At 43.4% G+C, this 23,245-nt stretch overlaps 7 protein-coding genes across 7 annotated transcripts; 3 read left to right on the top strand and 4 right to left on the bottom strand.

Annotated features, from left to right (window-relative positions):
• Positions 1 to 154: 154 nt before the first annotated feature.
• On the top strand, positions 155 to 772 carry O0I10_003365 (AP-2 complex subunit sigma; the record flags this gene model as incomplete). The annotated part of the gene is made up of 4 exons (XM_058483436.1): positions 155 to 157; positions 215 to 367; positions 425 to 598; positions 671 to 772. The coding sequence occupies 4 exons, from the start codon at positions 155 to 157 to the stop codon at positions 770 to 772; spliced, it is 432 nt and encodes a 143-aa protein (XP_058345635.1).
• Positions 773 to 2,642: 1,870 nt separating this feature from the next.
• O0I10_003364 (uncharacterized protein) lies at positions 2,643 to 4,618 on the top strand (the record flags this gene model as incomplete). The annotated part of the gene is made up of 6 exons (XM_058483435.1): positions 2,643 to 2,719; positions 2,829 to 2,869; positions 2,937 to 3,016; positions 3,087 to 3,300; positions 3,357 to 3,826; positions 3,890 to 4,618. 6 exons carry the CDS (start codon positions 2,643 to 2,645, stop codon positions 4,616 to 4,618), a joined length of 1,611 nt encoding a protein of 536 aa, XP_058345634.1.
• A 552-nt stretch (positions 4,619 to 5,170) lies between these two features.
• On the bottom strand, positions 5,171 to 5,876 carry O0I10_003363 (40S ribosomal protein S20; the record flags this gene model as incomplete). Its single annotated transcript, XM_058483434.1, has 5 exons — positions 5,171 to 5,191; positions 5,270 to 5,499; positions 5,620 to 5,675; positions 5,754 to 5,788; positions 5,856 to 5,876. The coding sequence occupies 5 exons, from the start codon at positions 5,874 to 5,876 to the stop codon at positions 5,171 to 5,173; spliced, it is 363 nt and encodes a 120-aa protein (XP_058345633.1).
• Positions 5,877 to 6,496: 620 nt separating this feature from the next.
• Positions 6,497 to 8,956, bottom strand: O0I10_003362 (uncharacterized protein; the record flags this gene model as incomplete). The annotated part of the gene is made up of 8 exons (XM_058483433.1): positions 6,497 to 6,518; positions 6,575 to 6,648; positions 6,707 to 7,325; positions 7,388 to 7,393; positions 7,456 to 7,963; positions 8,029 to 8,418; positions 8,485 to 8,510; positions 8,565 to 8,956. The coding sequence occupies 8 exons, from the start codon at positions 8,954 to 8,956 to the stop codon at positions 6,497 to 6,499; spliced, it is 2,037 nt and encodes a 678-aa protein (XP_058345632.1).
• Positions 8,957 to 10,656: 1,700 nt separating this feature from the next.
• O0I10_003361 (uncharacterized protein) lies at positions 10,657 to 11,799 on the top strand (the record flags this gene model as incomplete). Its single annotated transcript, XM_058483432.1, has 6 exons — positions 10,657 to 10,890; positions 10,961 to 11,074; positions 11,133 to 11,255; positions 11,314 to 11,468; positions 11,533 to 11,725; positions 11,782 to 11,799. The coding sequence occupies 6 exons, from the start codon at positions 10,657 to 10,659 to the stop codon at positions 11,797 to 11,799; spliced, it is 837 nt and encodes a 278-aa protein (XP_058345631.1).
• An 826-nt stretch (positions 11,800 to 12,625) lies between these two features.
• O0I10_003360 (uncharacterized protein) lies at positions 12,626 to 14,818 on the bottom strand (the record flags this gene model as incomplete). The annotated part of the gene is made up of 3 exons (XM_058483431.1): positions 12,626 to 13,956; positions 14,024 to 14,692; positions 14,758 to 14,818. The coding sequence occupies 3 exons, from the start codon at positions 14,816 to 14,818 to the stop codon at positions 12,626 to 12,628; spliced, it is 2,061 nt and encodes a 686-aa protein (XP_058345630.1).
• A 721-nt stretch (positions 14,819 to 15,539) lies between these two features.
• O0I10_003359 (uncharacterized protein) lies at positions 15,540 to 16,905 on the bottom strand (the record flags this gene model as incomplete). Its single annotated transcript, XM_058483430.1, has 3 exons — positions 15,540 to 15,928; positions 15,989 to 16,808; positions 16,867 to 16,905. 3 exons carry the CDS (start codon positions 16,903 to 16,905, stop codon positions 15,540 to 15,542), a joined length of 1,248 nt encoding a protein of 415 aa, XP_058345629.1.
• Between the last annotated feature and the right edge of the window lie 6,340 nt (positions 16,906 to 23,245).

The raw sequence follows: 23,245 nt of genomic DNA, 5'->3' as shown, positions 1-23,245 counted from the left end.
GGTCAGGTGCCACGAGGATCGCAGGAAATGGCGAACCGCGCTGATTAAAACATACACATAACCTCTCTACAACCCCACCACCTACACACCTCAAAACCCACCCATCCACTCATTTCCATCATCCAACGTTTGACGCTCCTCTCAATCGACCACAATGGTACAGCATTGAATACAACGGGTTCACATACAGTATCTAATCAGCACACGGTAATAGATTCGCTTCATCCTCGTACAGAATCGTCAGGGCAAAACAAGACTAGCAAAGTGGTATGTGCCATTTGAAGATGACGAGAAGGTCAAGCTCAAGGGCGAAGTCCACCGCTTAATTGCACCGAGAGATCAGAAGCACCAAAGCAACTTTATCGAGGTAAAGATAAAAGAGGGCATGGTATTGATATTCATGCTAAGATGGTATGGTGGATAGTATCGTAACTACAAGATCGTGTATCGTCGTTATGCTGGCTTGTTCTTTTGCGTATGCGTGGATACCAATGACAACGAATTGGCCTATCTCGAAGCAATCCACTTTTTCGTCGAGGTTTTGGATGCATTCTTTGGTAACGTTTGCGAATTGGATTTGGTCTTTAATTTCTACAAGGTAAGTAGGCTGTTTGAATAGGTTGCACAGGTGGTGGACAAAGGATGGGATATTGATTGGAGGATTTGATAGGTGTATGCCATCCTGGATGAAGTATTTTTGGCAGGCGAGATTGAAGAGACTAGCAAGAACATTGTGCTTACTCGACTTGACCATCTTGATAAATTAGAATAAGCTATACCCTACCTCTCTCTCTCTCTCTCTCTCTCTCCTTCCTTCCTTCACGTACTAATCTCCTCTCTTCATCCTTTCCATCGCTTTGTTATTCATCTCTGTTTCTCTATCCCTCTATCATTTTTGTATATATAAAGTTGAGCAGATGAATTCTCTTTACTTAATAGGCATGGGCAATGTGATGTGATGATCCGATTAGTGGGATGTGTATTGTATTTGTCAACATGGCTCATGCGTATTAGGCGTAGCACACACACCTTATCAATCATCGTCATCGAATGATCCTTCTCTGAAACTTGATGAACGAATGAACATAGCCACGCCTTTAGATTACAAAGCGCTTGTTTTGGAAACATCGAATGCTCTCAATGGAACATCGCTACCGTTGCTTGATTTTCAGGAACAGGTGCTGTCCTTGGATACCGAATGTTTCGTCGTCCAGTACATATCCCCTTATGCAGAAAGTGAAGCCAAGCCGAGTTTTCATAGGTTCATAGATAAGAAGAATGGCATACTATTTTCAGGCAGGTTGCCAGGTCGACATGTTCGTATCCAGGATACCAATAGTGCCTTACCCATGAATGACAATACATACGTGCGTTGGCCCTAGCGGATAAATCACTCAGCAAAAGAATCGATTGTGATCTATACGCCCCTTCTCGCGTTGGTATTATGGAAAGAGCACTGATCTATGATTCGACCGGCGCATTAACTCTAAAAAGGACATGGTATGATGGATTTTCACACGAATGAAGATGGCGCTCAGCTTGATGCTCACTCATTTCTACCGATCATTGCTATGCTTGTCACTTGTGTGCCCAATTAAATACCATGCTCCTTGTACACAAGGGTGATGTTATATATCGGGTCAAACGCACAAAGGTCGAATTGGGTAAATTTTCCCTCGTATCAATCATGGTGACCCAAAGTGAGCTTGGTTAACAAGGAACAGAGAGAACCGTTGCACGAAACATGGTTACATAATACAACTTGTAATGCGTTGACCTTACTCCATTTGAATGTTTCTGAAAACAAACCAAATCTGATGATGTATGTGCGACCACAAAGCACAAGCACAAAGCAATGACTGGGAAAAAGTTAAATCTGTCAGCATGTGTTTTTGAATTTAGCGTATGTAGTAGCATTAACAACCAATGTAGCATTGTATTAGGATGATCTCTTATGGATGCTTTGACGTTTTCATTGCAAAGGTGTAAATCGAAAGTGAATTACTTTCGACGTCATATAGGTAACCCTCTTGGCGTTCACCAATAGCGGGTGCCTCCCGAAATCAAAGTTGACGGCGAATAACCAGCCAATCGATAATTTTTCCACTTGTTCCAAAGGCTCATCATCCACTTTGGTATATATCACCGCTCATCATTCATTCGTCGACTCCAAGGATATGAGGGGCCCCACATTAAACCCAATGAACTTGATTGTGTGGGGGAAGGAGACATGCTCGTTGACATTCTGTGTGTGTGGTGACAAGGCCTTGTCCCTTTTCCTTTCGCTATAAGCAGCAAATGGTTATATTTTCCTGATTCCTTTGAGAGTCTACAAATGGGGAAAAGCAAAACCAAAAGAGGTCAAATAATCCGAGCGTTGAAGCGCACATGTGAACCCGCGGCTTGTGTGAAGAAAATACACACGCCCATCAAGGCAAGATCACGATGTGTGGGTGTGTGTGTGTATCCATCTCCACCACCACCCCCGCGCGTCATCCCACCCCGCAATGCAACACAATTTATGATTGTTTCTGGCAAGATCATTCATGGACGGAGCAATGGAAAAACCGAAGATCCCATAAATATAAAAAGCGGGCGACCTGGGGTTAAGCTCTTCTCCACATTGTCTTGTAAATCCATCAATGGCTCCAGTCATCGCTGTCAAACAAGGGCCTAGTGACCCTAACATAAAATCGGAAGCAGGTGCCATCATTTACATGTAAATACCCCTTGTTGCCTCTCTTGGCCACATTTTTCCTTTTCTCTCCATTTCTCATCACCTTGTCATCGTTACATGCTCACACGCACACTTTTTTCTCCTTTTCCAGAAACACTGCTTTTGCTGCTCTTGGTGGTTTCCTTTTCGGCTGTAAGCGAATCTTGATGATGATTATCATAACGTACAATGGGGCTCACTCAACTTCCAACATACATAGATGACTTTGGTGTCACCAGCAGTGTGATTGAAATGGAACCTTTTCAACAATACTTTGCACCCTTGACTCCCGGCATCAAGGTATACATCTATATCGGAATGCGAAATAAGATATGCAGATCCACATCATCTAATACGACTTGTTGCACAGGGCGCTCTTAACTCTCTCATGGCCTGTGGTGCCGTTTTTGGATGCTTAATTGCTGGTTGGATGTCTGATCGATGGGGTCGTCGTGATAGCATTACACTTTCTGCATTATTGTTTATTGTGGGTGGTGTCCTTCAAACAGCATCAGTCCATATTGCCATGCAATTGGTGGGTCGTTTCATTTCGGGTCTCTCTGTTGGTGCCTGCTCTTTCCTTTGTAAGTAATACAAAGTGCTACGTACCTATTTTTTTTACTCACACGAATGTTTGCAGCACCTATGTATAATGCTGAATTGGCACCCAAAGAAATTCGTGGTCGTTTGGTCGGCTTCCAACAATTCATGATCGATACCGGTATGCTTGTTTCCGGTTGGCTAGGCTTTGGTACCAATTACCTCTTGAGCGATTGGTCATGGCGTACTCCTTACCTTGTACAAATTGCTCCCGCCATTGTTCTCGCTCTTGCACCTTTCATTTTGCCTCGATCACCACGTTGGTTGGTAGAAAAAGGCCGTATTGATGAAGCACACCGAGTCCTTGCAAGAATCCATGGCAAAGGCGATCTCAACCATCCCTACGTGTTGCATGAATTACAAGAAATCAAGGATAACGTTGAGCTTGAAAACAACGTGGCAGTGGACAACTACTGGCAAATGCTCAAGGATCGCAAGAATAGTCGTGTTCTCTGGGTTGGATGTTCCATTGCAGTATTTCAACAACTCACTGGTGCCAACGTGATTATGGTATGATGCGATGATTATAACAGCCCTTGTAAAATGCCATGTTCTCATTCACAATTGATATAGTATTATGCTCCTTTGATGTTCAAGCAAGCAGGTCTCAAGGGTGACTTATCTTTACTTGCCAACGGTATCGATTACATTGTCATGGTCATCTTTTGTATTCCTGGCATGTGGTTGGTCGACAAGCTTGGTCGTGTCAAACTCATGATTATTGGTTCGGTTGGCATGTGCTGTGGCTTCTTTATCATGGCTGGCTTGTATGGTGGATGTGGCTATGTCGAATGGTCCGAGGCAGACCTCTCTCATGTGATTAATATGTCTGAACACCCAGAAGCGGCCAATGCGGTTATAGCCTTCATTTTCATCTTCGTTGCGTTCTATGGTACAACCTGGGCACCTGTTGCATGGATCTATATTGCCGAAATCTTCCCATTACGTATCCGTTCCAAGGGTTTTGCCTTTGCCTCAGCTCTTTTGTGGTGTGCCAATATCCTTGTTGGTCAAGTAACACCCATTCTCATGGATAAGATCACATATGGCACCTATATCCTCTATGGCGTTATCGGCTTGATCATGTTGGCATGGATCATTCTCTTTGCTCCAGAGCCTAAGGGACTTAGTTTGGAGGAAATGGAAGTCATCTTCCATGGTCCTATCATTGTCACCAACCTCGACTATGATGCTTATTTGGCTGCTCACAAGGAAGATATCGAACAAAAGCGTGCCGAAGTCGAAGCAGCCGCCGGCGGTAAATCTACCAAGATCGAAGCCAACTTTGACGAGAAGGCCTAAACCATCCTTTATACTCCATCTATTCACACACACATACCATCCATCTTCCTTTTTCTTCCACCCGCCGTTTTATTAATACCTTATTATGTTACATACAACTTGATCGTACTGGATGCGATGATGTCTTCACCCCCCCAAACAACATATACAAGCTTATCAAAATCGTGTACAATAATAAAAGCTGTTACAAAAACAAAGAGTCACCATCATATGCACATCAAGCATACATCCTCTAGCATGTGCGCGAGCTTCAAAAGATCCAAGGGATATCAAAGGTAGTAACAAGGTTTATTCCTTCTGATGTTGTGTGGCTGCTACATTATCAAGTGCACTAGGGCGACTATAATATCGGTTTCCATGGATACGTGTCAAACCTGGATCGATTGCAGCATCCTTTTGTGTATCCAACATTACATGTCCAAATGATTCAACTAGATCACCCAACCAAAGATGAAACACAACGTTGTAAAAGAAAATGAAGTGAATACTTTTAAGGTCAATTTATTCTCCCTGTCCGTTTAAAGGCGGATGATGAATGGGGAATGGGGACATTTAAGCAATGGTAACTTCGACCTGAAAGAGAAAAAATTTTTGATTCATGTCAGCCATCCCATCATTTTACATTCACAACTTGTTTAATGATATCCTTACCTCGACACCAGGCTCAATGGAGATGGAAGTGATTTGCTTGACGATCTCAGAGGGGGAGTGCAAGTCGATCAAACGCTTGTGGATTCTCATCTCGAACTTGTCGAAGGTTTCGGAACCGTTACCACAGGGAGACTTACGGGTGGTGATGCGGAGGACCTTGGTAGGGAGACGAACGGGACCCTTGACCTTGAGCTGCTTGTCCTTAGCACGTTGGATGAGATCAGCAGAGACTATTGTATCGAGGTACATGGTTAATACCAAATCTGGTGATCGTGACACACACACACACACACACACACGCTTCTTGAAGCCATGGCAACCCTAGGTAGACCAATCCAATCAACACATACCCTTCTCGAGGTTCTTGACGTTGCGGGAGGTCAAGGTGATACGAATGCGGTGGATCCTATTAACGCGCAAATGACATGAGCAAAGCTTGTTCCCAATGGGCACTTGATGAGTCGACATGACAAGAGCTACTTACTTGACCTGGGGCTGTTCCTCCAATCCGGGCTTAGTCTATTGATTATCAACAAGAACATGTTAGCGTTTGTCGATTCAAGTTATGATAAAAGTGGACACTCACAGTAGCGGCAGCGGCAGACATGTTTGTTAAAGCGAAAAAGAAGGATCAAGCGGTTGCCAACAGCGCGAAAATTTTTGTTACGGCGGGGGCGGCTGAGCTGACAGACGTCACTTGTCACTGCTTGCCCTTTCACCACCGACACATCTTCCATCAACCCCTTTTTCCGATCCCAGCTGCACGGACCAAATGTCATCAGCCACGTGCAATTAACATATAACCTACTTTTTTGTCGATCTCTCAATAGCTATACATATACATACGAGATTCCTATGTATTGTAATAAAAGCCTAACATAAAGCACATTGAGGTGATTTCATATGAACGTGTCGCTCAAGTGTTGAACATAAAAGTTTGTCAGGGCAGAGTTGTTTATGATTGCAATTCAGCTGTATGTTGTCGTTGTTGTCTTTATTGTGACCCATGAAAGCAATGTTGAATGAAAAAGAGGCATCATCCCTTTCTACTTGGCTTTCGTCCATGAGCCTATAAACCATACCCCAAACCCAGTTATTCCCTCCTTATCATCGTATCACTGCACAAGAGTCATGAATGCACTTAAAATGGTAGATTGGAGAATGCTTATACATTGAGTTCGACGCAATTGATATTAAAGGGGGAAATGATCATGCAGGGCATCTAGCTCATTGCTTTTGTGATGAAATCCTATGATGTGATTACTGTAAATCTCTTGTCCATCAATGCGTAGTTGAATCACTTACATGTCCTTCAATTCTTTGGCATAGGTCTCGCTGATTTCCTTTCGCTTGATCTTTTGTGCTGGAGTCAACAAGCCCTGGTTGCTGAAGGTTAGTATCCTACTAATCCCAAAAGCCAATCTCCCTTATCATTACCATCTCTGTTGTCCAAAGATCCTTGCAAAGCCAAATGTCGTGCATAAGTTCGGCACCCTTGAGTCCTGATTGTTTTGCTTGGGTATGCAGCATATCCAGAACGAGTTTACGTACTCGACGATCGGCACATAATTGCTCCCAATCCTCAACATGGATACCATTGTTGGCTGCCAACGATCGAAGGGACTTTTCCACAGGCACGACGAGACCCACGGGTTTGGGGTATAAGGGATCCACGTACATGCACATGTTCTCCACAATAACGCAAGTCTTGTAGATACTTTCGGCTTTTTCCAAGGCAATGTATTCGCCATTGCTCAACTTTACGAGGTTCTTTTTGCGATCAATGATAGTAATGGTACCAGTAGCATTCCATTCACCGATATCACCCGTCTTGAGCCAGCCATCAGACGTAATGGTTTCCTTTGTAAGTTCCTCTTGGTTGTAGTAACCGGAAGTGACAGATGGGCCACGAATCCAAATTTCACCTTGTGGACGATCCTTGTTGCTGCTTAGGTAACCAAGCTCAGGCACATCAACCAGCTTCACCTCAACGCATGGTACAGGTGCACCCACTTCGCCTAAAGCAAATTGCTCCGGAGCCATCACAGCACACATACTATTACCATCGACCATTAGTCTCCTTTTCCCGCTGTTTTCCTCTTCTCAAGTTCCACATACCCGCAGCTATAAATAAAATGAGAGTGAGCTAATTGATCTATCCAAAAAGGAAATCAATGAAAACGTACCTTTCAGTCATGCCGTATCCACAGATGATAGGTGCCAAAGATAAGGATAAGAATTGTTGTGTTTCAGAAGAGAGTGGTGCACCACCTGATAAGCCATAACGTAGTCGACCGCCGAGTTGTTGTTTGACATTCTTGAAGATAATGCGATCCAAAAAGCCGGTAGGTAAACCCATGCTCTGAAGATACTCCTTAAGGTTCAAAGCACCTTGGAATACGGATTCAATACGTGGACCTCGCTGAGCCACTTTGCCAAGAATGGTCTTGCGAATGGTTTCCCACACTTGAGGTACGCCTGTCATAATAGTGGGACCAAACTCCATCAAATCACCGTTGCAGTTTCGCACCGAAGCATCTGTCAATGTCTTGATAGTGCCATAGCCAAGAGTAAGACCCAAAAAGATACAAAGATTCTCCACAAGGAATTCAAGGACATGTGCCAAAGGGAGGTAAGCCATCATGGTATCATTGTCTTCAACAAGATGCTGCAACATACGACAAACACCGGCAACTTGAATAAAACAAAGGTAAGCCATCCCATATCATGTTTTTACCATCCTCCTTTTGTTACTTTACTTGCAGCTACCACATTGCCATGGGTCAAGACAACACCTTTAGGGTTGCCGGTACTGCCACTGGTATACATAATGCAACAGATATCTTCGCTGGCTGGCTTGACAGGATCCACAAGATTGGCCTTGCCGACAACCAACAATTCTTGGAAAGGAAGGACATGTTGAACTTGTTTGTTGGAGAGTAAACGCTCCACCACGGAAGCGTCGCCGTCGCCACGGTAAATGATATGCGTGATGGTAGGACAAGAAGGTAAGATTTCCTCCAAGACATTCAGCTGATCGCCATTAATGAAACACACAGAGCTCTTTGTTTCATTGATTGAATGTTGAAGACCTTCAGCGCCAAGTGTATCATAAGCTGTAACAATGGAAATTGCCTGGGAAAATGCAGCTACATCATCCTGTTAGTCCCATTACTACTATTCCCTTCTCCTTAACATCCATATTCACTCCTTACCATGTGCCATCATCATCCACTCGACACTGTCGTCAATGTTAGTCGCATATCCTTTGGACATTCCATCATCCCATCCTTACCTTGTAGAAGCAAACAAATGCAATCGATCACCCTTTTTCATGCCCAATTTGTATAATCCAGCACCGAGTATCTTGGTCATCTCTCGAGCCTCGTTGTAGCTGTAATAGTGATATCCACTCAACTGATAGTATGTCCATTGCTTGATATCCACTTTGCCGTTGCTACGTTTGATCTCCTTCTCTTCATTGAATGTCTTTTCAAGGATACGATATCCAAAACCATGTCGTTCCTTGTAGGTTGTTGCAGCATAGTCGAGGACGTCATAAAGAGTTTCAACACCTTGAGCAGGGATCTTCATGAGCTCTGATGGAGCGAGAATGGACCGACGCACAGGTGTCTCGCCAGGAACATTGTCGGAAGTGACATTGATGGAAAAGGTACGCTGCGTCATTGGTGAAGGTTGGCGTCAAGTGTGCCTTTGTCTGTGTGTGAGTGTGTGTGAGAGAGAGAGAGAAAGGGAGGAGAAGAAAGAAGCGTGTTTGATTGAATGTGTGTCACCTACAACTCGCAGATGTCATTTTGACCTGCCGCTTCAAAAAAATCACATGTCAGCAGATAATGCAATTAGCAATGGACTTGTTCACCTTCATGATGCATCCCACGGTCATTAATTCAACACGCTATTGTAATATCATCATTCATGCTTCCATCTCCTTAGTCATTCCACATTATCAAATAAAAGAGAAGCTGCTTGAATAAAACAAACATGAGATGATGTACTACTTGAAAGATGATGCGCAACACGGCGCACTTGTTACTGCTATTGCAGAGCATCTGCAGCTGCCAATAAACTATATTTGGATGGTCCGAGCGTTCATTTTTGACAATTAAAAATCACATGCGATTGCAATCATTATCAGAAATCATCGATCAGCAAGAAAGCTTTGCAGATGGAAAGCAAGGAATAGTCGTGTTGTATATGCGGAGGTGTGATGGCAAGCATTGCCGGGTGGAAACCTTGAATGACGTTATCGTTAAAGTAGTGGCCTCCTTTTTGTGCGGCAAATGTTGTATGTACATACATAAGCTGTTTATGCTGCAGCTTCTCCTCCGACTTAAGTAAGATACTTGATCACTTTATCAGTTTCAATCATTCATGACCTCCTTTTCTTGCGTGGACAACGATTCCCACACCCAAGCACATAAAAGCAAAGCATCTTGTCACCCAACATTATCGCCCCATCCCTTGTTCGTCTACCGCATACACAATCTAAAGTCTCATTGTTGATGATAATGTGGGCTTCCATGCATAAAGAATGCTCATGCATTGATCTTTGTCATCATCTATGTGGGCTTATTTCATTGTCTTATTACAAGCATGCTCATTGTTGTCTTTGTGATACTGTACATGGCCACACTCCTCAATGGATCCAATGTGGTATATACGTATGCTGCTTGTCATTCTCCATGGTCTTTACCCATTGATATTCCTTTGAGCAGCGACTCTTTTCTCGGTGACATGTGTTAAGTACCCCTTGTGATATACCATGTATACATCGATTCAAATTACTACATCGAGGGGTGCATCATCTATAGCCGATTCACCTTTGTGGAATCAAAGTCGACGTTGTCGAATCATAAGATGGATGCCAATGATTCACCTTTGCAAACCTTACTATCACCCTTTATTGAGCTCATCCCGACTGCAGCTGAAGACCCAAACGAACAACGACAACCATCGAAGCACTATCTAAAGTTGGCTCACCGAGAGAGATTTGTGAATGACATGCACGATTATAGAAAGCAATCGTTCTTATTTACTACCAAGCAGCGAAAAGAAAAACTTTGGGACAGTGAAGTGCTATGCTCTCCTGTTTCCATTTGACCGAATCACGTTGCCTCTTTGTATGTTGTTGTTCTTTATGTAATGAATACAATGCATACAGTGGCTACCTCCTATCATTTCATTTATCAAATGTAGTGCAATAAAGAACGTCGTCTCTTCAGTTCCACAACTATGCATGATCAAAAGTTAAAAGTTGACATCCTGAATCCGCTGGGTACGTGTTGCTGGGTAAGGACGCGAATTTTTGGGACGCGGAGAGAAGCGCGCGATCACTCGTTCCACCACTACTTTGTCCCCTTCCCACAATGGCAGTTGCTTCAAGGAATCTCAATAACGCTGAAGACGACGATCTCGATGTCGACCAGACAGCTCAATCTATACAAGATCAGCTCCAACAATACAAGTTGACAACATTTGACGCTGCTCGATTTGCTGGTTTCACGAACGACAATGACTCAGTGCTCAACCACGTCCAAAAAGGCTATCAACAAGCAGCAGATATCGCCATCGACTTGGAACAACTTGGTGAATCTGAAGAGGTGACACTCGTGGAGGGATTGAGGGCTATCAAGAAACGTGGCTCATGTTGGACTATTGCAACTTTGATAGGCACAAAAGCTGTTAGAGAGTGTTACTGTTTGCATTGACGCCGAGCATGAGCTTGCGACACAAAAGATGATCTTTCAACAATTAGCCAACCGTATTCATCGAGGCGAGGCGATTGTAAGTGGATCATACGATATGATGAATGTGTGTCTAATAAGGATGGGGGGTGGAATAGAATGATCCAGTGGCTGCCTACAATCAATCCCTACAACGTGAACAAGCCAAATATCGTGCCATGTCTGCCAAAAAGAAGTATTACACTAACAGAAAGTTCGAGGACTTCCGTCAAGCTATTTGGGTAAGTTTATTATTGGCATTCATCATGGGTTGGACTACTAATGGTTGTCGAAATACAGGATGTAAACCATGGAACGGATGAACCAATGCCTCCCTATGTTGCACCTGGCGAAGTTGAAACTGCTGATGATGATGACGATTTACTGGTGTCTCAGGGCCGACGCTCTATGAAATGTCCTTTGACCGGTACCTGGCTTGATGATCCTGTGACAAGGTGAGTTTTACTTGTACATGAGGGGGAGGGGTTCATATTGCTGGTTTACTTACATCAAAAACAGCAAATTATGTGGACATAGTTTCAGCAGGGATGCAATCATGGGATTATTAAGAAGAAGCCGCGGGCGTGTCGAGTGTCCAATGACAGGATGTCGCAAGGTTCTGGAACAAAATGCACTTTACGACGATACCATGTTAGAACGTAGTGTGGAAAGAGCCATGGAGGAAGAGCGGTTGCGTACCGAACAAACAGAGGTAAAACAGAGGGTGATAGGGGACATTGCAACTTGGGCTAAGATGTTCTTTTATAGTTCTTTGACGTAGAATGAACAACCCTTGTATATATATTTCCCATATTACATTGTTATACATAAATCCTTTTCACATTACAAGTAAGGAAATGATATGTGCAAGTAGCGTGACTCTCATGCTCCAAACCAAATGGAAGATGTGTAATACTTGTTCAATTGCTAGTTCTGTGGGCTAATTGAAGCACACAAAGCATATCCTATCAACCCTGGAGATATTCTGAGCATGTGTAGGAATGATTAGAAATGGTGTTCGACTTTGGCTTCGATGCATTTTTATCACTTTTCGTCATTTCAAAGCAAAAGGAAGGATAGAAGCAGTAGGTGATAGTCAAGGGTGATCTTAATCCATGAGATTTTTGTATTGGATATGAAAAGAATGGAACGGGATAATAAAGATGGGAGAGAGAACACGAAATCTTAGGCTGCGACCTACTAAAGCATATACCATAATGCATAACTGGAACCTCTGATGGTAATCTAGCGATCTATAGTCGTTCGTCACTGTCCTGGAAATCATATCAAACCGAAAAGGTATACCGTCAGTGAACGAAGCATAGGTTTCTTCTACATCAACCTCATCATCCTCGAGCTGATTCATCATTGTGTTGTTGAGAAGACGTTGCTTGGTAACCTCTTGGATAATGGGTAGTGGAGTCGCTGTGGAGATGGCTATTGGCACTTGAGACGTTCGACAGAGGTTTCAATAAACACAATACTCAAGCAATGTCAATGGGCACGGGGTAATTTATTTCAATGACTACTGCTATCGAGCTATAGCTTAGAAAGAACATCCACGCATACAAGTTTTATTTTTGACAAAATGAGCTGATAAGGAGGAGAAATGCTAATTTACGACTACTGTCAGGTTGAGAGTGATATTTTTGAAGCGTTCATCGAGCATATCGAGGGTGTGTTGTGAAATGTCATCCATGTATTCCATTGTGAGTGACTTTGTCGGCTTGCAGTTTAAAACTTGCAGTACGTTCAATTCATTCAATCCATGGCCCAGCTTCAAGTCCCTGATTTGATTCATGCTCTGTAGATGGTATAATACATAGGTCAACATGTCTGCATGTGCCTCCCATGAGAAAGATGAGAATGGATGGTCGCGTGATGCAAGCTTGTCGAGCATGATATTGAAAGCATCCTTGCTGTTGATCCAGCTGTCGTCGAATACTCTGATTGAAAGTGCATCGAGCTGTGTCAAGTCTCCAATTTTCTGAATGGATGCTGGTGATGTTGTGTTGACGGATGAAAAGAAAAGGGAAAGGTGCTTGAGAGATGATTGGTGATCAAGATCGATATGATGTGAAATGAGGCGATCCAAGAATTGAACATGGGCATCCTTGGCAACAAACATACTGAATGTGGTGAGGTGATGATAGGTTGCCGGATTGAACATGGTAGTGGAGGGAATGGCAAAGCTGGACACGGCAAGGTCGAGAGTTGTGATATTGGGAGCATTATGTATGATCCAATGATACATGGATGATGATTGTTCACAGTGATTGAAGCTCAATGATTTGAGGTTTGAAAAAGGAATATCCAAATCCTCTCTTCCATCATAGGCTGTTGCTATGTCCAAACCCACCGTCATGCTGATGTTTTCCAAAGTGGTGTGATGCTGCTGCAATAATGATACCACATCTGATAACTCATACATTGAATAATCGACTACAAGGTCCAATTTGGATAATCCTGGTGTGGTGCTGGAGTCCATGTTGATTGAATCAAAATCCTCATAATCGTCTTCATATTGACCACGTGAAGGGGCATAGCGAAGGTAGTTGATCAACGGACAATGTTCATGGATGGCTCGCAATGATTGACTTTGCTCACATCGAAACAAGGTGAGAGCTCGTAAGGAAGGACAATGTTCCAAGACATGCATCACCGCTGCATGCGTCATTGTATGAGGCGGATCATGAATGCACAAGGAGACCAAGTTGGGGTATGTGTTGCTTAAAGTCCACTCATTGGCAGTGAAGCGAGTCATGGATAGCATTCGAAGGTGGGGCACATGTTCCAAGATCCACTCGAGATGAACAGGCAGTGTATGTGAATCCATATCATGCTGATATCCGATACTCAATTCCAAGTGCGTCAACCTGTCACCAACAGCCATCAGTATGGGTAGCACATTGCTGGGCTCCTCAGGAGGATCCTCAATGTCGACTATAGTATGTGTATGTGCAGTGAGTCATCTTTTCTTTTTGGCCATATCAAGTACACGCTTACATACCATACAAATTCAATCGTGTGAGTGATGTCGCAGCCTCCCATGGAAATACTTGTGCATTTTCATTGTTGCTACTGCCACCAGGAAAGCGACACAATGTAACGGTACCAACATAATCCTTGAATTGCTCCAACTGGTTCTCAGCTGCTGCTCTCATGTACATGTTCAAAGGTTGATCCAATTCATAGTGCAACGGTGCTGACCGGAGCAATCGTTCTCGCCAAGCCATGGAAACATGAAGATAAGGCCATTGATTGTATGTGGATGATGGCTGATGCTGCATTATTATCGGCACAATGTAACGACTCACAACCTCAAATGGCAGTTGGGTGATGAAATCAACGCATTGCTCTAGTTGCAAGGTGGCTGCATCCTTTTGTTGAATGAGTGATGGATACAAAGGATCATCGGTGGATGCTGCATTGATTCCAATGGTGTAAATGTCAATAGCCTTTAGCTGTTTCCCTTGTTCTCGGTAAACATGGCCCACAGCAAGATAGCCAAGTGGAGATTGAGGGTCAAGGTGGCACATGGTACGAGCATCACGTAAAGCTGCTTGGAACTTGGCATGCAAGGTGTGCATCTGGGAACGCTTCTTGTAGAGCTGCAATAGGTGATTGGCAGTAGAACGAATCTCGTTGGTGATATCAGCAAAGGTCGTTGATGCATCGTCTTATAGAATAGACATATCAATAAGCACGTGATCTTTCACTCTACATATCAAAGTATTTCTTTACCACCATGCTCCAGTATAGTGTCGCAATCACGCACCAATTCGTCACTTGAGGAGGGGTTCATTGCCAAAGGTGGGAGGAAATGGAGCTTCGTGAGGTTGATTGTGAAAGTGAGTGGGAGGGAAAGAAGAAAGGTGGTGGACAGCGGACTTGTGGCAACAATGATGGTTTGCATGATGCTATTAATGCGGGTGGTTCAGAGCAGAGTGGCACCGCCTTATCTTCTTTCCACTCCCTCCATTCCAACATGTCACCACTTCCAACCACTCTTACGACGAATCGAGTTGGGCATACACTACAATTGACGATGGCAACACGACCTTTATGGCGTAAAAGAAGACCGTCGACTGTCGTCCTCATTCTTCAAAACACTAACAACACCCGTCATTGGCCAAGGTGGAAGGTAACCCATGAGCAAGGCAGCAAATATGTTTATTGAGAGCGTGTGCTAAAACATGGCAACAAAAGATGCAGGCGAATACTTTTTGGATTGTACACCTTTACAGACAGCAGACAAGGTCTTTTCCAATCTTATCAGGGCGACCAGGTATGACTTTTAAGAATGGTGATAGGCAACAGATGGATGGGATGATGGCAAAGGACAAGCACTCAGGGACATGTGGATCAAGAAGTAGCCGACTCATTCCATATACAAAGATGAGCAAGAAGGGGCAGTACTTGGATTTGGTCATGGATAGGATGATACGGGAGCTACCTTCAAAAGTTGTAACAGTGGTGGATCACAGTCATTTAATAAAGGGTATTTTTTGCTTCAGATAGTAACCTTAAAAAGCATGATAGACTTGAAACAATTTGGAATAAACTTCACCGATAGTTTTAGCTTTACGTAAATCGATTTCGTGTTCACGGCCAATGCATCGGAAGCCAAGCATATAAAGCTCACCATGATTACCCAGCTCATGCAACAAATGCATCCAAACTTCATTCGCATCAGTTTTCCTTGGGATCTTGATTTGCATCATCCCTAACACACCATAAACATAATCAGCAGGATCGTAACAGCGTCGGCTGGATGACATTAATGAGAAAATGAGGCTGTCAAATCTATCCTTGCTTCCAGAGATACGGAGTAAGTTTGACGATCTCGCATGGGATATCTCGTAGAGACTTGAGTCAACTGTACGGGCTACTGATTTCATTGCACTCACGTCTCCTAACCCACTGGTTAGCATTGTGTGTTAATAATAATTCAACTACACCCCATACGACGTACCGTGTACAACATGACTCCTCATAAGGCACACCATTGTACTGAACCCAAGTAATTCATTCAAAGTGATTGTGCTGTTGGTTTGAGGCTGGTGGTGAGTGTCTGCCTCAGCCATAAAGCGCACATCTCCCATAGGTAGGGCCATCTCCTGCCAAGTCCATACACGTTGCCACCATCGTCTTTGAAAGAATGTGTCCAAGAGGTCAAGTAGTTGGGGTCCTTTGGTTTCATAAATCTGCTTGCGTGTTACGGGATTTCCTCCTGCTGTGCGATACAATTCCTCAACCTTTTTTGTGACACTCCTCAAGACACGAAGTTGTGGTATCAGTGTCGGTTCACAATCAATCATGGCGATACATTCAAGACAACAAGCATAGATGTCGCCCATAATGTCCAAGGGTGTATCGGTGCGTGCGCACAAAACGTCAATCCACCAATAGCTATCAGGATGATCCCTGAGTAATCTTAGTAATGTATCTCGTTTTTCAGGTCGCATGGAAACAGGTTTGACAGGTTGTCCATCTTCATCATCCACGTATTCCTTAATGTCATTCCAGTGGTACCGGTTGTCTTCAGAGAGGCCCCAAAGGTGTGATAGCGCGTAGTAAAAAGAAGGAATGTGTTTGGCTTCATTAATCCTTTTGACCATGCATTTTCGATGGAATAGATTAGTGGCCGGTCGTATGATTTGCATCTTGACTCCTTCTTCTTTAGGCACATAGAGCAGCAAAAAATGCTCATCGTCTAAGAGTGCATCCAGTCCTTTTTCGAAAACCTCTTTACGGTTGCTGTCATCCTCCTCCTCCTCTAATTGTATATTGATCTAAAATAAAACTTGTGAATATCATTTTAGCCTATGGGTATCTTATGGCTGTGTATACTTTGTAGGGGTTGGTGTATTCATCGGTGTCGTATGTCATACCGAAAAGTGAAAAGGAAGGATGCACATCTTCAAAAGCAGCGTGCGGCGATTTTCAGTCTTTGTAGAGCATGTTGTGCTACACTCAGGTGTCAATAAAGGCCCCTGAGCCCAAAAAAATTACTATGTTATGTGTGAACACCGAGGAGTGATCTCGATTGTCATGAACCCAACAAGAAATATACTGTATATTGATGCAATTAGCTGATTGATTTATGAAGGACCCGAATTTATTGTATTGGCACGATTATATGGCAAGGGTTCTCGCATATCAAATCTCGGAAGAGATGCCCGCTGTCTTCCGATTTTATCATCTGGCGTATCACAACTAGGTGACACACGAGATAAGGCTTCAATACAATTCACATTTCTTTATTACTTTCATAGATTAACGTGAAGTGCCACTGACTGATGAGTAATCTTCACCATGTTCATCTATAATGAACATCAGCAGATAAACGGTCCTGTATGACATAATCATAACCCCCATGACAAACATGTTGGTAACAATGGTATAAATGCTAATCATACACTGACATGACCTATAGGTTCCATTTTCCATGTAATAAACATCGTACAGCAAAATCATGACTACCATCCTAAACGCAACCATTGATTCACATCATTCGATAACTGCTAATGAAGCTATGCAGTAAAGTTTCCAAGTTCCATCCCACAAAAACATTCATTGAAGAAAACATTGAATGCTATCTAATGAATCATCTATTTCTAATAGTGTCATCCAATACTAGGATCATCCGGTGTCGCTTCTTGTTGTCGCCCATTGATAATATTGGCGCACACTGTAACCATGTTCCTTGTAGGTGCCTTCCACAACGATATTCCATATCAGTGGTTGTCAAGCATTACTAGGCGGCACACCAAATATCCTTCTCGCCCAATCCTGCAGTGCTTCCTTAGTCATCTCTGTCGTTCATCGTATGAATCGTGGATAATCCTTGCATCCCATCATCAGTGCAAATACATCAGCCATGCTAAAAATGTATGGTTTAGTTATGTGTTACTTCTTCTTTCCAATAAACCACACAATCATCCTTTTACCTTGGCGAATGGAAGTACCATAACCGAATCCCTTGTAGCTGTATCCATCCAAGCATACTGTTGCATAAGGGCGTATCCAAAAATGGGTAACTGCGCCGCCAAGTGATGAAGACAAATTGTAAACAATGGATCCTCACTTCGTTGACAAGCCATGCTTCAATCGTACCGTTGCTAGCTGCTAAAGTCACCCCATGGTACTGGATTTTGTTGCATCTCATGTGTTAGCAGGAAGGAAGTCATGAGTACAGGCTTGCTCCTTTGCAGGTGTTGGTGTCTTGCTGGTGAGAATGATAAAAAGCTGGGTAGTGGAATGAAATGACACCGAGTGTTGTCTAATGATGAGGTGTATATGATCCATATCTTCAGGTGATAGCTTGAAGGCCATTGCTGATCACTGTGTGTTCATTGTTGCTGCTGTGAACCCATTTTTCCAAACTCGTCTCGCATTGGTTCCTGATGTTCATTCTTGTCGTCCTCATTCTTGTTCTCCTGAATGGACCCATGGCAGCCATCAGACAATGAATCACCGTAGTTGCCATCACCATCCATAAACACCACCAAATTGTCGTATCTCCATGCGCTCATTTTGAAAAGGCAATAAAGGTGACACTTGTCTCGATGTCAACGGTATGAATGATCTTCGACATGTCATAACAGTGATGCGACACGTTGTAGAAATATCGAATGTCGAAGCAGCATTCCATTTGCCATCCAATATCTTGTCGAGTACTCTGTGATCCAATGCTATGGCCTCCTCGTGCATTCCAAACACCCGCTGAATAAGGTCGCATCATTCAAAGTGCACCTTCTTCACTACGCGATGAACATAGTATGAATCCTCTTCCATTCCTCGACAACACATTACACCATCCTCTTGTTACCTTGATACCCAAAATAAACATTGCGGTATTCAGGCTGAACATCCATGGCTTGAGACATTGTGCTACATGATAAACACGTGAGAAGATTGCCACTGTGACATCCCATCATCTTTATACCTTGGTTAGCATGCAAATGCAGAAACTTTGTCAGTGGTGACATGAAGAGATGACGATAATCCACGCTACACGTAAATAAAGCTGCTTCTATACAAAGGCTTGATGCTGTCGCACGTAAACAAGGCTGTAAGGCATGTTGCTGCAAGTAGCTTGACACAATGCAGTAGAGACTTTACTAATAGCGATTGCTGTTACGTTTGGTCGTGGCAGAGTCGTGTACAAGAGTAGCAGAGTGACAAGGTTGTGAGCGTTGTTTGAGAATGGAGTGAGGACCTTGCTAATAGCAACTGCTGCAATGAATGCTGTTACGATTGGTCGTGGTAGAGGAGTGTACAAGAGAACGTGGATTGTCAAGAGTAGGCTCGTGTGTTGTAGTGGGGTGCACACGCCATGGGTTTGCCATTCGTCAAAGACTTTCGGATCAATATAGCTGTGGGATCGACATTGATGGGTTGAAGCAGGACAATCGTTCACAGGTGGTAATTGTACTTGAATGGGGCAACAGTTGAGAATGGGAGGAAGAGGGAAGAAGCTAAAAGTGGAAGAAGTGGGGAAATTAAAATGAGTTGAGCTGATGTAGAATGATAATTCTTTGTTTGAGTGTAACTCGGTCAAAACGTCTCGGATCAAGAAACTTGAATGATGGGAAGGATGAGCAGGAGCAGAAGAATCGTTCACATGCATTGGATTGGGCAACAAAGATGAATGGAAGGAATGGGCTATGAGCCGGCAGTTTACAAATAACTTACCAATTTGATTCTTCTGATATTAGATGATGTTTCTGTGTTTAAGCATTTTTCAGTCAAATCTCATCGGATCAAGAAAGTTCAATGATGGGCATGCCGGGCTGGAGCAGGACAATCGTTCGTATGCATTGGATTGGGCAACAATGGAGAATGGGAGGACTAGGTTATTAGCTGGCATTTTGAACTCTTCCTAAATAGTGTACAAGAATCATGCATCGCCTGTGCTGAATGACTCAAGTTACACAAACACGCCTTCTGCATCTTTGGCTCTATTGTAGTGATACTACTTTACAATGAACAAAGACCATCTTTCATATACCATCACGCTTACAGCATATGTAAAACATAAAGGTACCTGTATCTCCAAACTTTACAATCAAACGTGGGCTCTTTAATAGATCAACCTGCTCGTCGGGGTCGAAGGAATCTTGTGTCAAAGTATGAAGTTCATCGTGGGCGATCCCAGATTTCGCAATGTCGCCACCAGCCAAACTGGATCTGGGGGTCGACCTCTTCGACGACGACGACCAAAAAATATTTTTTGGGCTGGTTGCGACATTGAACGTGAAACTTTCACACAAGGTGCTGTTGGCCAAGCCGAGCCCATTGCTCTAATAAAAACCACATGTTTCATTGTAAAGTTTGGAGATACAGGCGCCTTTATGTTTTACCTATGCTGTAAGCGTGATGGAGTTGCTTTTTCCTAGTGGATGGTGTCGGCTGCATTAACGGAAAGATGAAGAGCTGAGTGAAACGGCACGTGGGGTGGTTACACAGACTTGTCCTTGACAGGTTGCTACACAAATGATGATGATGATGATTGCCTTTTGTGAAGGTACGTAAGTAAACAGTATCCAATAATGAGGGTGTGTCAAGGTATGCATCACATTTGCATGTAGAAGAAAGTCGAGCTGCATAAACCAATTTGTATATGTAAAAAGATACATATACATATTGAATGAGTCACTCATCCTGAAACTCAATGGAGGGACCGCTTCACTTTTTCTCTTCTGAAGCTCATCCCACTTCCCACTCCTCCTTATTGTATAACAAAAGCCATGTACTTCTTGCTTGACCGATAACCGGACCACCTTTATTATTCCATCTTCGAAGCAATAGTATGTAATCCACAAGCTAGCAACCTCCAACAAGCGTGTAATAAATAAACAATGCTTTATTTCATCTAGCTACTGTATCTTGGTACTGTACATTGCCACCACCATCATCATAGTCGTCCTCCGTCATCATTCATATTCGTACTCGTACTCGTCACCAGTCGTCAATCTCATCCGTCACACCAAACATCCAAAAATACACAAGTTGAAAAGAATGGGATCTTGCAGGCTTCCTTTTGAATCTCGTTGTCGTCATCATTGTCATTGTTGTAGATGGGGTGATCATCGTAATCGTCGTCTCTACAAATAAGAAAGCAGGCAAGTTAGACCATCTGATGCCGGGAATGATGATGATTTGGTATATCGCTAGGCGATCCTCTCTAAGGAAGAAAGCAAATCAGAAGGAACTCACAAACCAAATCACCGCCATACGAGAAACGTCGGGCGATTCCTTGTTCTTGAGAAAGCACTGCACGAATCACGCAAGGCCAGTTCGATCCATGGCGAGGAAGGACATCACTTACGTAGCGTCCAGGCTCATAGTTGTTCTCATTCATCCTCTCCAAAGAAAGAATGATCCCCAATCCTTCCAATCATTTCCCACCCCATGAAAAGAAATCCTCAAGGGAAAGAACGAGCCTATCACGAGGGAGCGCGTGTTGGTTAAACACATTCACAAGCTGTTGCAAATCCCCTTTTACCTCAACACGGTGACCATGCTCTCCCAAAAACCCATCGTCATCGACCCATCAACTCAAACGCAGGCCTATAGAGCCCTGGGCGCGTTCCAAGAAGCTTTCTCAGCACACTTGGCTGGTGCAGAGAGCGACGCAGCGGCCACTTGATACAGGCTGGGACTTGAACCCAAAGAGATGATGATGGTGCCCCAAGTTGCATTGCCTGACCAAAGAAACCTATTCAATTCATTATAAGCACACACACAATAAACACCCTTTTCATTGTTTGTTTCATTGCACTTGCCTTTTCCATATACACAAAGAACCTCTTTGTTGTTGGTTACTGGAAACCGAAAACCATGGTGTAGTAGTGTAGTTGAGCCGAAACAAAACGTCAAACAAAACCAGCCAACGCCTTGACACCAAACTTGCCCTCTATACAAGCTAACACGTCAATGGAACCAGTTCGGCTGCAACATTGGACTCTGAATGTACCTGTTGACACCAAGCATAGGGCGGGTACAGCAACGAACAAGAGCAAGCAACGATATCGCCATGGCAACCACCAACCACCCAGCACGCTCATTCCTCAGCACTTGAACACACTCACTCCCTGACAATGCATGTTCAGAACTACATTAATACCTCACAGCTAACAAGAGCACTTTTTTATAGAACATTACCTTGATCGTGATGTCGTGAATGGGGTAAAAGTAGAGGAGGGAGAAAGAGAAGAGAAGCGTTGTCTCAAGGCGTGGAACTACCGTCCCCCAAGTTTAAATCCCCTACTGCTATTACACTGAGGCCACTCAATTACCCTATACACACCATCCACCCACCATGATCATCACCCTCACTATAGACAATAGGTACATGTAAATAAAGCGAATGGTTCTCACGTATAGCAAAAGCGTGTGTCATTGTACACTTTACATGATAATGATGATCCAACAACAACCATTGCCTTAGTACAAGGCCCTCAACAAGCATCAGCCTGTTTTCGCCTCAATCCAATCCGATGCATCCTCTTTCCTGCTATGCTCGATGTTGTCCTTAACAACAAAAAATCCTTCACTTTGCACACTACATGTACCAATCGCGCTCCCTCCGATAAGAAGATCACTCTTACTAATAACTCAAGATTGCGCCAGCAAACATGGTGTGATCAGTATTCCGGAAATGGCCAGCGAATCCAAAAGCATCAAACATAGTAGGACCATCCGCATTGGCCACGTTACACAATGTAGAGCTCAAAACCATCACTTTTAAAAGGATAAAGAGTTCGACTTCTATGAACAACGCATCGCAAATCCAATACCCCTTTTTGAAGATAGGCCTGGTCACTTCGCTATGAGCAAGGTGAATAGCAATTCATCATTTCTGGTACGGTTGTAATGGTGCGAGTATACCGGTTTTTGAAACAACCATCATCTGATTCACACTATGCATCACCGTTTCTAGCGTTCACGAGTCGTCTGATGAAGGTGACAACTTGATCATTGATAAATTGGAACACAGCTTTCAGCGACAATCATAAGCGAGTGTCAACCCAAACGTGCCTGTGGATATGAATCCGCTTGATCTTTTGTAGACATAGGATAATGAAAGTAAACCGATTTTGTCGTAAGGTAAATGGCTTTAAACAAAAATCCGCTGAGTACCTGATAAAAGTGATCCTTGTCTGAAGGAACATCAAATGTACATGATAAACGATCTCCATGAGTTGATACGTTACAGGTATAG

This window comes from Lichtheimia ornata, assembly GCF_029851405.1.
Source record: "Lichtheimia ornata isolate CBS 291.66 chromosome Unknown scaffold00011, whole genome shotgun sequence".
In the NCBI taxonomy this organism is placed as follows: Eukaryota; Fungi; Mucoromycota; class Mucoromycetes; order Mucorales; family Lichtheimiaceae; genus Lichtheimia; species Lichtheimia ornata.
This window is presented reverse-complemented; position numbering and strand designations above follow the sequence as displayed.